The 12696-nt window shown below is 46.5% G+C and overlaps 3 protein-coding genes across 3 annotated transcripts; 1 reads left to right on the top strand and 2 right to left on the bottom strand.

Moving 5' to 3' along the window:
- Positions 1 to 1727: 1727 nt before the first annotated feature.
- CCR75_007857 (uncharacterized protein) lies at positions 1728 to 4853 on the top strand (the record flags this gene model as incomplete). The annotated part of the gene is made up of 1 exon (XM_067965913.1): positions 1728 to 4853. One exon carries the CDS (start codon positions 1728 to 1730, stop codon positions 4851 to 4853), a length of 3126 nt encoding a protein of 1041 aa, XP_067821979.1.
- A 1736-nt stretch (positions 4854 to 6589) lies between these two features.
- On the bottom strand, positions 6590 to 7000 carry CCR75_007858 (uncharacterized protein; the record flags this gene model as incomplete). The annotated part of the gene is made up of 2 exons (XM_067965914.1): positions 6590 to 6742; positions 6812 to 7000. The coding sequence occupies 2 exons, from the start codon at positions 6998 to 7000 to the stop codon at positions 6590 to 6592; spliced, it is 342 nt and encodes a 113-aa protein (XP_067821986.1).
- A 477-nt stretch (positions 7001 to 7477) lies between these two features.
- Positions 7478 to 11719, bottom strand: CCR75_007859 (uncharacterized protein; the record flags this gene model as incomplete). Its single annotated transcript, XM_067965915.1, has 1 exon — positions 7478 to 11719. One exon carries the CDS (start codon positions 11717 to 11719, stop codon positions 7478 to 7480), a length of 4242 nt encoding a protein of 1413 aa, XP_067821985.1.
- Positions 11720 to 12696: the final 977 nt, after the last annotated feature.

The raw sequence follows: 12696 nt of genomic DNA, 5'->3' as shown, positions 1-12696 counted from the left end.
GGATGACGCTGGGCGTCATCCCTCCTAATGTGAATGCACCCATGTGCATCACATACACAAGGGTTGGTCACAAATGTGCACCACACCCGAGTGTTGGGTCTAATTACTATTATTTAGTAATTGACCATCCCCTTAAGTACACCAAGTGAACTTAACGGGGATTATGTAACATTAGGGCAACTTTAGCCCGTTACACGCTCCGTATTTGCTTTTACCTCGCCCCGTCATCGTTACTTAGGTGCCTGTGTCTTCTTCGTCTCTAGATTTCTCCTGTGAGCGCGAACGGTGCGTGAGTTCTGTCTCGGAAGGGGGATGATGTAATGGGCTCTTTCCGTTACATGATACCAAGTTTCACATACATGTTACTTCCTCTTCAAATCATTATACCACCTAAAATTTATTGGAAGAAATGCGTGTTGAAGTTCGGCCGACCACTCTCGGCAGGTAGGTGCAGCTAAGATAGGTTGATAAAATTGTTGGATGGTAGAGAGCGTAAGCAACATTGTTTGTAGGACGTTAAAACAATATCAAAACTCGACTTTTCACAACATCTTCTCGACTTGCAAAGTCTAACAGGTTATAAGACCAAATAGCGAGAAGTTGCTGCGGCTGAAGGTCGTCAGCAGCGGAGGGCATGTGCCGGTCGCGAATTGGCCGGCGCCCTGGAGGAAAAAGATGAAGTCAAGAAAGAACCAAGGGACACGCAGAGCAAGCTGATGGATCTTCTCACGGTCCTCACGGGGGCATGGAAGCGTCGCAAGGGTGAGAAGAAGCGTTTGAAGGGCCACGAGGCTAGTGTTTCTGGTTCGGTGTTGGGGAAGGGCAAGGTTATGAACATAAAGGCTTTGAACGTGTCGCCACCGAAGCGTGTGTCGCCCGGCGTATCGCCATCAATGTACGTTGGTGCAAGTCAGCCTGGATGAGCTGGTGCAGCAGCCAACGTTGATATGGCGAAAGCACCGCAGCCAGTGCGGCCGCAGCATTTCGTGTCACCACCCATGCACCAGCCGTCGCCTCCACCACACGTGGCACCACGACGTCAATACGACCGCGTGCCGAATTCGCGACAGAGGAAGCTGGGCATCCTCCGACCTTTTGATGGCAAGGAATTGTATGAAGGTCTCGGAAGTGGTTTTCTATCGTGAGGCAAGAGATTTGTAAGGCAGATCATGTTCGCAGAGCGAGCAAGTGATTTCCAGTGGAGTGAAGACGTCAAGGTGGACGTACTAGCTTTCGACGCGGGAATACGCAATATGCATCAGCAAAGATGTGTTCTCGCTTATTGCTCTTTTGAAAAGGGCAGACATAGAGTCACCTCCAATCTGTCAGACGGCTTGCTACAACGTGATCAATGAGCCTCTTATAGTACCTTATCGAAGTGCTCGGAGATCTGGAAATTGCAATTTGCCATGTCAAAAAGTACATAAACCTTACAGAACCAAAGATTCGCGAGATAAGAGTAGGCGTGGGTCGAAATTGGTAAGTCTCACACTCCTACAAAAGTGCAGCACTATCGCCAGCAACAGACTTGACATTGATAAGCTGCAATTGTTGCGTTGTCATTACAGCTGTCTCTCCATGTGAACTATCTGTAATCGTAATAAAAAGAGTGTCGGCCAATTATTGGAAACATGGGAGCTTCCTATTTCTTTTTCTCATATCGTCGAGATCCCAAACATTAAAAAGGCGGTTTTACTATCGCAGAGTAATGTTACTTTTTGTTTGGCATGGGCAACAACGCCAGTAGTCCCGCGTCGAATGCCGCGCCGCTCAGCAGCAGCGGGTCTGGTGCACGTGGCGGATTTCTAGGCGCATTCGTTTCCGGCCGCCGCTTGGAATTTACACTGAGCAACATGCGGTCGCTCCACGCGCAGCTCACGCGCTTCTCCGCTTTGCCCGACGCCGAAATTGTCGAGCTCTTGCGCGTTTTGTCCGAGTTTCTCATCTACTCGGACCAGCACCGAATGCCCGTGGGGCAAGAGGTGCAAGAATCAATTGACGAGGTTCCAGACGACGCCGGCGTCTTTTTCGATTACTTTGGAGAGACCAACATGCTCGCTTTACTCGTGGAATTAGGGGCTAGTCAGCCGTCTGTACCTGTGCAGGTTCAGCTGCTACAGACCATGAGTATTCTAGTACAAAACATCACCACGCGCACGTCGCTGTATTACATACTAAGTAACAACCACATCAATCGGTTGCTCGAGTGTCCATATGTCGTCGATCAAGACGACGACGTCCGGGATTGGTACGTAACCCTTCTAAAGGCCTTGTCACTACGGCTAAATAAAGAAACCGTGCAGTTTTTCTTGGATACTCAAGCAAAACACGAGCGTGTTCGGTTTCCATTGTACGCGCGTGCGCTGAAGTTTGGACGGTGCAACGAGACAATGGTGAAAGTGGCCGTCAAGACATTGACGCTCAATGTTCTTCGCGTCAATGACGCGCGAGTCCGAAGTTTCGTATTGCAACTCGATAATCTCAATTATTTTCGCGACATTGTGGAAATTGCCAATGACTTGACGCTGAAGCTGCAGGGAATATTGAATCAGTGGCCAAGTGCACAAAACGCGACAGAACGGACCGCAATTACGGAGACCATGGAAGAAGCTATTGACGCGTATCTCGACCACTGCTTTTATATACAGGATTTGCTTGATGTTAATGTCCCGGAGCTATGTTATAAAATTGGGGACTTGCTCTATTCGCGACATGTAAAATGGTTACTGGCCACGAGTGTATTACCAGACTGTGGACCTCCAGCGCAACGCGTATCGACGCAATTGGCACTGTATCTACTCACTCGGCTGATTGGCATTCTTGAGCATAGACCTCTTGTGAATGCCATTGCTTTTCTGTTGTTGTCGCCTGATGCGACGGAAAGCTGTGAGTATTCAGTCAATGCGCTCGAGGCTGGCTCAAGACGGCGTTATAGCTGCTCACAAGATGTGGATATTGTGGATGCAAACAATCATAAGATAACGACAAGAGAAGCGATGCAGACGCCACAACGACCCTCGGTGCGTTGGGATAAGGAGGCTTCGCCACTGCATATCTTCCATCCTCATTCTGCGACAATGTGCGAGTCGTCGTTGTGTTACATGCAGACCCGATTCGCCATGGGAGAATGGCCAATTGACGAAATAAATACGTTTGCGTTGCAAGGAGTGAACTGTTACCGTCAGGCTTTGCTGTCATTGATATGTTCTCAAGACGAAAGACTTGCGTCGACAGTCGTGATGCTCTTAGTAGCTATTGTAAACAGTAAGGCTGTCGATCCTTCATTATTACGAGAGTTAGATTTATTGCCGATTCGATATCGAACTGGAAATGCCATATTTTGCCAAGAAAATCTAGCTGACCACGGTGAAAGCGAAGAGAACTGGCAAGGTGACGATCAAGGACAGTCAGATCCATCGGCTGCGTTAGCTACTGCGTCTCTATCGTCTTCGTGTGATTCAGCTGACTTTCAAGCAATCGAGGAAGAAGGTCTCAATACAAATGTCGCGAATTCATCTGGACCCGACTGCACATTAAGCTGCTCGGAGGCGTACCCTTCTTGGCTCATTGAGCTCATTATAAAGCTTTTAGCACGGAATCAAAATATGCGCTTGTTTAGCGTGCAATTATGTATTCGTTTGCTAATTGATGTCAATTTCGACACGCGTCGATCATTCCATGCTGGTCTTAGTGAAGCTCATACGCTGGCACTCCGGAACATTCACTCGAGCAGCGCCCACTGTGTTATGGAGAGCATGCGTGGTGGAATGGCGGAAGTGGATCTATTTATCTATGTGGTGGAAAATGAGGTAGCCAAATTTCAACGAAATGTGTTTCCTATGGAATTGCAGCTTGATTCGGCAACGCCATTTGAGTGTCTGATTCCACTTGAGAAAAATGAGCTCTCACCATTTCCGGCATGGACGTGTTCGCAGGACACATTGGCATTACGCCTCCCATCGAATGAATTTGAGACATGCCAAAAAAACATGCGCGTGTTTTTATCCTTGCGGAAGCTGCGCAAACTTGTGGATAAATCCTATTTTGAGGACGGATTAGAGCAACTTGTGATATACCGTCATCCTCGCACGGGTGTGCTAGCGAGTGCTGCATCTGGCAATGGTACGTGCACCGCGCCATTGGACGGCATGGTCAGTTTAAAGTGCATGTTTCGTGAGCAGCGCTTTCTGCTGATGCCTACAAAACTAATTATGGTGATGAATCCAGAGGCTTTCGTCCTCATTGAGAAGATTCCTGATCAAAACGATGACAGCAGTTCATACCACGGAGAAGGACAAGGTATTGTTAAGGTGTTTGCTTCAATCCATCGCACATATTGTACCGTGGATTTACGAGACGATCGGGTGTTGAAAGTGACTGTGCGCTCTATTACACCAGTGCGTGGTTGTCGCACTGGTCGAAAAAATTGTCATGTGGCCCAAAAGTTGGGAATGTTGAAAGAATGGAGCGTGACGCTGATGTTCCCAACCGCTGAGGATTGTGCGCAAGCACAGACACATATTAATGTCAGTGGAACTGAAGTGCGTGCATTTAAGCTGCAACAAATTGAAACGAGTCTGACGGTCCATTTGCAAGTTTCTCAAAGTAGCAATGGAATGTGGTACGGACCATTTTTTGCGAGCACTGAGGCGAATAGTGAGGAAGATGAAGCTTTAAACACTAATAAATTATACAGCGAAGTAGACGAAGATGAGGACAAAGTCGAAGATAAAGACGAAAACGAAGGCGAAGATGAAGACCAAGACGAAGTCGAAGTTGAAGACGAAAATGGAGGCGAAGACGAAGACGAAAAAAAAAAAATCGAAGACGAAGACGGAGAGGAAGAGAAATGACGGGGTGATCTTCTCATTCACAGTAAAGATATTTTTACTTGGAGCGCAGGACACGGCACACGGTTTTATCAGCATGTTAGGCAAAGTCGACTGCTAAAGCATGGAATGCGGAGCCTTGGAAATCTTGAAGCTTCATTCAAATGAGATTCAAGACGTTGGAAGTCTTTGCAAGAAGAAAGCGCGAACCTCAGCTGGTTAAATTTTAGGTCACCCTTGAAATTTGATGTGGATTCTGTTAGAAATGCACAAAAAGGCAATCATTACGAGGCATTTGAATAACTGTTGCCGTTTCAAAATTAAGTATTTTGCATAGTAGTGTGATTCATTGCACGAGCGCCCGCACAATATTTGGTTCAAAATCGCTCTACAGACTTTTATTGGCGCTATAGTGTACGATTACAGCAACGCGTACCTCCGATTCGAGTTGTTACAGGGCAAAAATTTGTTGCTGAATAGTTTCCGTCCACACTGAAGGTTTTATGGAGCCAGTTTAAGCGCATGTTTACTGAGAAAGGGAATGACAGAAAGTGAAGGATAACACTGATTTGAAGCTCAAACATCTTTGGGTCGATATTCTAACGCCGTAATTTCGGAAACGCTCGTTCTGCTTTCGAGCCAAAAGCCGAATCTGACCTAGTGTTGAAAATTCGCCGCGTGCATTATATCATATTTCGGAACTTTGAATTGAAAAACTGAGGAAATGTAGGTGGGCGCTGCGTTCCAGTGAGCGAAGATTTGCGGATCAATTAATGTGATTCAGAGTTAAGAATATCGCGACGTTTAAGATGATTTATTTGGCGTGCAGGGGGTCGAACAATGACGCTTTAATTGTCGCAAACGTGCTGACATTGCATAATGATTGATTAGTGGCCGTAGTAGTAGTAGCCGTCTTATGGGGTAAATTGGCAAGTTGTAATGTGAAAAGATAAGGTTATTTTCGCGAGGCGGGCTTCCCACGGACGCTGCAATGGGGTATTAAATTGTAATTAGCGAGGGTGTCAGACGACCAAGTTATTGTCGAGTGGTGATAAACTGGCGTCGATTAAGTGCTAACGCAATAAACCAGCGCGCACAAACTCGCTGAAGGCGTGGATTGTTAATACCTTGGAGCTCACAAAAAGAAACTAGCGATTTAAACTGTTTCAGTAATAGCATGATGTCTCTTTCGATGCTTAGAGGCTAGATCAAGTCATAACATACTTTGAATAAAATAGTCGAACGAAAGATTATAAGAATCTGGCAACTAGTTTGCCGGCATTTTAAAGAGTTGGTATTGAACATGGCAAAGCGCCTTGACGCACCAAGGAAGTGCTGAGTATTTAAGTAATTTATAAACTATAATTCTAAAAAAATTAAGCTAAAGGCGTTTGCTAAAGTTGGTCATTGCCTCTGGATGGCAATTTTTGGATGCATGATGAGCAATTGCTACTTTGGGTCAAACTTGTTCTTCGTCAATTGTCACAACACGTGATAAAGCGCTTTTTTCAACACTTGATCATTGTATTTAGGACTGAACATATCCTTGCTATATAACGTCAGGGAACACATGTGCGGTACCAAAGTTTCGTACAACCGCTCGGGGTTCTGCAAAAAGCATGGCCGAGCCAATACAAATTGATCCCAGTCAAGAGCGCTACCACCGCCAGAAAGCTCCACAGCCACTGCTGCTATCTATCGCTGCCTTTTCTTCAGCCACTTGACGGTCCACGATAGATTGCGCATGTGATTATGGTAGCTCAATTTGTGCAACGCGAAATTTTTCTCCGGATCCATAAATTAATCTTCGAGACTTTTGCAAAGTCTATGAGATCTTCGCCTTCGGCATCCTCCAAGCTATTGAACTTATCGTCTACAGTAGCTTTCGTTGGCGCCCATACAGGCGATTCACCCTTTCAATTATATTCTAAGCTTCAGCAGCGTTTAAAACACCCTCGGCTACAATTATGATTACTGCATACTACCTTGCGCATCTTTGTCTTTTTAAAAAAATAATTCTTGTCATCGTTGAGCGAGATTTCTTCCTCTAATTTTCTTGTAGCCGGACACGCTCCTTCTGCAGGTCGAAAAATCCGCTTTTTTGCTATGACATCGCTGTTTTTATTGTCTCGATAGATGGCACGCTGACGTGCAACTAGAAAGACAAGCATGTGATACAAACATTTTGAGCCTTCTCACTTAGGTTACATTTAGGCCCAAAGACTTACCAGAAATGCTCTAGAGGAAAGCTTCTTTGCTTTTGTCAATCTCATTCTTGCTCGACTTATTCCATTCTTCCAATTACTATACAGGTAATCACACAAAATCAAATCCTTATCAATTCAGTCGTAACTTTTCGGCTGAGACCCCATTAATCGGTCAATTGCAAAGCATAACACATTCTGAAAGTCAGTAGTAATAGTCACCGGTTAAGCTTCTATTGTGTCGGCCTTGAGGACTAGAATTCGTTGAATGAATCCCACAAAGCTCTTAATACACTATACTTGACATTGCCAAAATTTAAGTCATAATTCGATGCAATGCATCTTAAAAAAGCAATTGCATAACCCCTCAAACATTCTGAGCTTGACGCAGTTCCGGCACATAACAAATTAAAGACACCATGATAAATTGATTCATTCTTGCTTCTATGACGTTCGGCGAGGGCGAGTTTTGGCTTTCAGTATACGCCGGCCTCTTGCGTGCTGAGGAGCGGCACCCATGTTAAATCCGCCGTCAGCAGGAGGGGCGCCAAATGCCCCAGCACTGGGAAGAGCGCCAAATGCCCCAGCAGTAGGAGCAGCTCCAAACGCGGGACCAGGGGTGAATGCTGAGGCAGGGACAGCACCAAAAGCAGAAGTTGGACTAGGCGTGCGGAACCCAGAGCCAGCGGGACCGCTACCAAATCCGCAAGGTGCCGGAGCACCAAATGGCGGGGCACCGAATGTGGTCGTTGGAGGCGGCAGAATATTACTAAAGGTAGAAGGGGTCTGAGTGCCAAAAGCGGGCGCAGGGCTGGAAGATCGAAATCCGTTATGTGCAGCGTTAAGCCCACCGCTTGGTGCACTGGAGCCAAAGCCACTGGACGCCGCAGGTGCCCCTCCAAAACCACTAGGGGCTGATGCACCAAACGAAAACGCAGGTTGGCCAGCTGGACGTGCACCGGGAGCCGCTATTTGACTACTCGCACCGATAGAGAATGCAGATGCAGCCGGTGTTAATGACGCAAACGCAGCCGCAGCCGCAGGGACAGCTATGGTTGAGCTACCGAATCCACCAGAGCTTGAGCCAGAGCCAAAAGCACTTGACGATCCAAACGCCGTCGACGTGGAACCGAAGCTTGATGTATTTGAGAGCTGCTTTCCAAAGGCCGATCCGGAAGTTGAGGCTAAGCCAAAAGTGGTGTCGGCAGGCGACGAAGAGTTGAATGTGAACGCAGGTGCCGATGACTTCGAGAGGGTACAGGATGCATTAGATAGTTGCACCGAGGATTTATTTTCGAATGCAGAGGTAGAAGGCGCAGCTGGAGAAGCATTGAATGCAGGTGCACAGCCAGTGGAAGTTGCTGTGGAGCTTTGCCCAAAACTAAAATTTGCAGAGGAACCAGGAACATGGGCAGAAGCAGAGTTCGCAGGAAAAGAATTGAAAGAATTCGCAGGAGCTTTGGTCACGACTTGTCCGCTTGATTTCGGTGCCGGGGTCGCAGACGACGATCCAAACGTAAATTCAGGCATCAGGGGCACAGTATTGTTCAAATTCACTTTCGCCGCCTTCTCGGTGGATGTGTCTCCACCAACGCTGAATAATGACGTTGTAGACTCATTCATTTTGTCGTTATTTGTGGAGCCAGCTTTACCTCCAAATGAAAATGACGGAGCCGATAAAATCGAGACAGTCGTATTCTTAACAGGTACCTGAGGTGGCTTCAATGCCGACTTAGCCGCGAAGGCCTGGATCGATGATTCGGAACTCAAGTCGTCGGCGGCAGCAAACGGAGCTAGCCGCTTTTTTGGGCGTTCTAAATTCGCCGAACTTTCTTGGAAAGGACCAGGAGCGGCACCGAAGTTGAAGCCGGCTCCATTGCTCGGCTTCGGTTCAAATTTAAAAGCGGAAACATTACTTGGCTTTGGTGCTTCAAATTTAGAAGTGGAAACATCACTAGGCTTTGGTGCTTCAAATTTAGAGGCGGAAACATTACTCGGCTTTAATGCTGTTGTTGGTGTTGCAGAAACGCCACAGGTGAACGGCGATGCAGCATGTTTTTCAGGCTCTTCCGTTTCGAAAGCTTTGCGCTTGGCTTTGTTCGATTTGTCGTTTATACTAGCGCTGGAAGCGTCAACTGTCGATTCGTTACTGACAGCTGTCAGAGTTGGAGCAGAAGACGCCAAAGGAACGCCAAACGAGAAAGAAGGAGCGAAAACAGTCTTCATTGTGGCTGAAGAAGGCTCCAAAGCTGTCTCGTCAACCATATTTGCAGGCTTTGAAAATTCAAACGAAATGGAAGGAGAAGGTCTCGAGACATTCGCACTCGAAGAAGTTGAAACACTTGACGTTTCTAAGACAGCGATGGGAGCGATGGGAGCAGTAAAGCTAAAACCACCATTCGTACTTTTCGTGCTTTCCAAAGCAGGCTTCTCTGCAGTCTTTGCAATATCAGCTGCAGATACACCAAAGCTGAATCCAGAGAACGGTGCACTTCCAGCCGACTTGTCAGCTATTTTCTTATCCACAGTCGGTATACCAAAGCTAAAGCCACTCGCTGTGATTGCGCCGCCAGTTGGTTTCTCTACAACTTTCGGAGCATCCTTTGAAGACCCGAAGCTGAAGTCGCTAGACGAAACCGAATGAGAAGCATTAGGCGGCGTCAGGCCAGCCTTAACTCTAGCACTAGCGCTAGGTTTAACTGTCTCGCAACAAGGGCACTTATCATTTGTGCCTTCATTTAATACACTACATCCAGGACACTTCCATTGTCCAGGCTTCAGTTGCATAAATTTTGCCAGAGGATTTACAGAGCCACAGTTATTGACAGCTAAAACACGTCCAGTCGTTCCAGCTTCCACAAGTGCGACAGGCTTATCCACAACAGACTTCATTGCGGATTCTTTCGCCTTGACAGGCTGGGAAACCCATTCAGTTGATTGTAATTTAGGCGACGAGGGTACAAAACTAAAAGCAGCAGCAGCACCGGTATTGGCTTTGATTTTATAACTCAACACCTTCGCTGGTGGCTCACGGAGAGCTAACGGCGGAGAAAACACGAACCTCAAGCGAATATCCTCCCCATCTACGTCATTGTGCGTATCTTCTTTGGTACAACGCGGTAAGGTAAACTGAAATTTGCCCGTCTTCTCAAACTTCGGCACAGATGCTTCCACAGTAAGTGCAGGGGTCATGGACACTGTCTGAGGGGAGACAAGCGGAGTGACAGAATCCTGGAAGCTCCCGACCCTTTTTGCAGGCGTCTCGAATTTATCAACCTTATTAGTAGCCTGAGGGAACGTTATGCGAGGAATGGTGCTAGTCGGAGGCACAGCGTCGTCACTGTGCAACTCCTCGCCATTTGTCAAGCATTCTTTTCCATTGTCAAACAGCGAAAGATGATACTTCGCCCACGACATGGACGTCGAGTGCGTAGGTTTCTGCGCCTCGCGCTCCAATGGAGTCTGTACCTTGTTTAACGTCAACAGAATTTTTTCAGCAACTGCTGCAGAATACGCATTGCGCGCAGCTGCATCACGCTTCGCACCCGTTAATAATCGCGATGGGCGAGGTTTTCGCATCAGACGCTGTTCGCGCGTTAGCTGGCCCCGCAGCGCCGAGCTGGGAAATAAAATAGGTCCATTTTCCTGATTTCGATGGCGTTTGCCAAAGATAGCTTCATTTTGCAATGTTCCGTCCGAGCTCTGGTTCTCGTCATGTACAACCATGGCGCCGTGGTTCGAGTACGAGCCAGGGACGTACCCCGGGAACGAGGTGGGACCAGGAAATCCCCGTGTAAATGGGTGCTCCAGCCCGTTGGCCAGTGCTGCTTGGGTCATGGCAAGTTGCGTCTGAGGCGTCGTTTCTACCATGTCGTGCAATTGTTTCTGCAGCTGTTCAAACTCTTCAAGAGTGATGGTCTTTTTCTGATTTATTATCGTGAGTGCGGAATCGTGAGGGGAAGGGGACGTAGATTTCCGTCGGCGTTGCGAAGTTGAAATGCGCAACAATTTCGACTGATGCGAAGGCCCAGGAAGAAATACACGCTTTTCGCCGCGTTTGCGCGATTGACGCGTAAAACCGGGACTGCGTTCTCGACTGTCCGATCTACTGTCGCGAGAGGGTGAGCGCGAGTTTAATGGCTTTTGTTTGCTGTCTGATCTACGAGGCGTCGATAGCTGATTCTTTGGTGAAACGAAGCACGAGGCTGTGCGAGTCACCGAATGTTCCGGAACGTCGAGCAACTCTTTGTCATCTTGCATCAAATCCTTCTGCTTTTCTAGTTGCGGCTCATGAGAACGCTGGGTCTGAATTTCAGCTTCTTTAGGAGCAACCACTTCTAATTCGGAAATTTCGTGGACCGCCTCGTCCTCGTCCATATCTTCCTGAGTTGTCTGGACATCGACATTCTCATCCATGGCTGGCTGTAAATTTATTTCTTCTTCTTCTTCTTCTTCTGTCACCATCTTGCTAACAATGGGAATATAGCTGGCCAATCGAGCAAAAAAGCCACTCCCACGTCGGCCATGAGAAGCTGGCGCTGTCTCTCGATAAAAGAACTCAACATCCTCATCCGGCTTTGCATGCTTCACATAAGGTGCGGTAGACTCTTGGCGGAGGTGGCGCGCTTTTACACGGCGCACGTTACATTCATGCGGCGTCGTTGACGACGAGCTGTCTGTCAGCATCTCGACAGGCACGATGGAGGGGAGGAGACCTTTGTGCGCTCGTTTCTTTTGCCGAGTCTGTTTAAGTATGGCCTTTCGTTTTTTTCATAATTTAAGAAGCGAGGTGTTTTACAGTCTTGTTTGAGGTTTTTCTTGAAACCTGACGATTTCCCGCCCGAATTTGCAATCAAGTAAGATACCTAAGACACAGCAAATTGTTAGTCTTTGCATTTTTGACGATCGCAAGGATATGTGTTATAATATCACATTTTTATCAAAACCCAGTAGCCATAATGTTATACTTTACGCACTCGGCTCGACACTTTGAATGCCGGTTTGACAACGTGCAAATTCAATTCATGATGCTAAATGATTGCATTCGCGTCGTGAGGTGCTCGCACCATGTAACAGGGCACCCTTCACTAGTGATCAGTACTAAGTTATTCACACTGATTACAGTGAAGGTTAGGTGCCTCGAAACTTCACGTACACAAAAGTACAGAGGAAGGTTTCTTATGAAGCTACGGGTCTTTAGCTTAAAGGTCTACACTAAGGCTTTAGAATAGAGAAAAGTAAAACTGTATTAATATATTTAGTTTCCTACGTGACGACCTTCTATCTAATACTGAACTTATCATATTAATAACTAACTAAGTATGGCTGTAACGGGGTGTATCATTACATGAAATTAACACTTAGAGGTTGTTAATTAATACATTATCTAAAAGGTAGATAATATTTGGAGGATATTACTTTATATAGTAATCTTCAGAATTCTTATCCGGCCATTACATCTATTTATTCCGCAGACTAATCAGCTGTAGGAGTAATCAAAGAGAGTTACAAGATAAGATAGAGATAAGAATTCAATTACATGTTTAGTATTAGATTATAATTAAGTTAGCATTTACAAAAATAGAACAAGAGACACTTAATTATATTTAATACAGTTTTCATTTTACCCTCTTAAGTCTACTTGTCTTAAGAGAAGTCTTCCT

Source organism: Bremia lactucae (genome assembly GCF_004359215.1).
Source record: "Bremia lactucae strain SF5 chromosome Unknown BlacSF5_NotPlaced_19_SHOA01000004.1_2068294bp, whole genome shotgun sequence".
Lineage (NCBI taxonomy): Eukaryota > Oomycota > Peronosporomycetes > Peronosporales > Peronosporaceae > Bremia > Bremia lactucae.
Note: the sequence above shows the minus strand (reverse complement) of the source record. Positions and strands in the feature narration are given on the sequence as shown.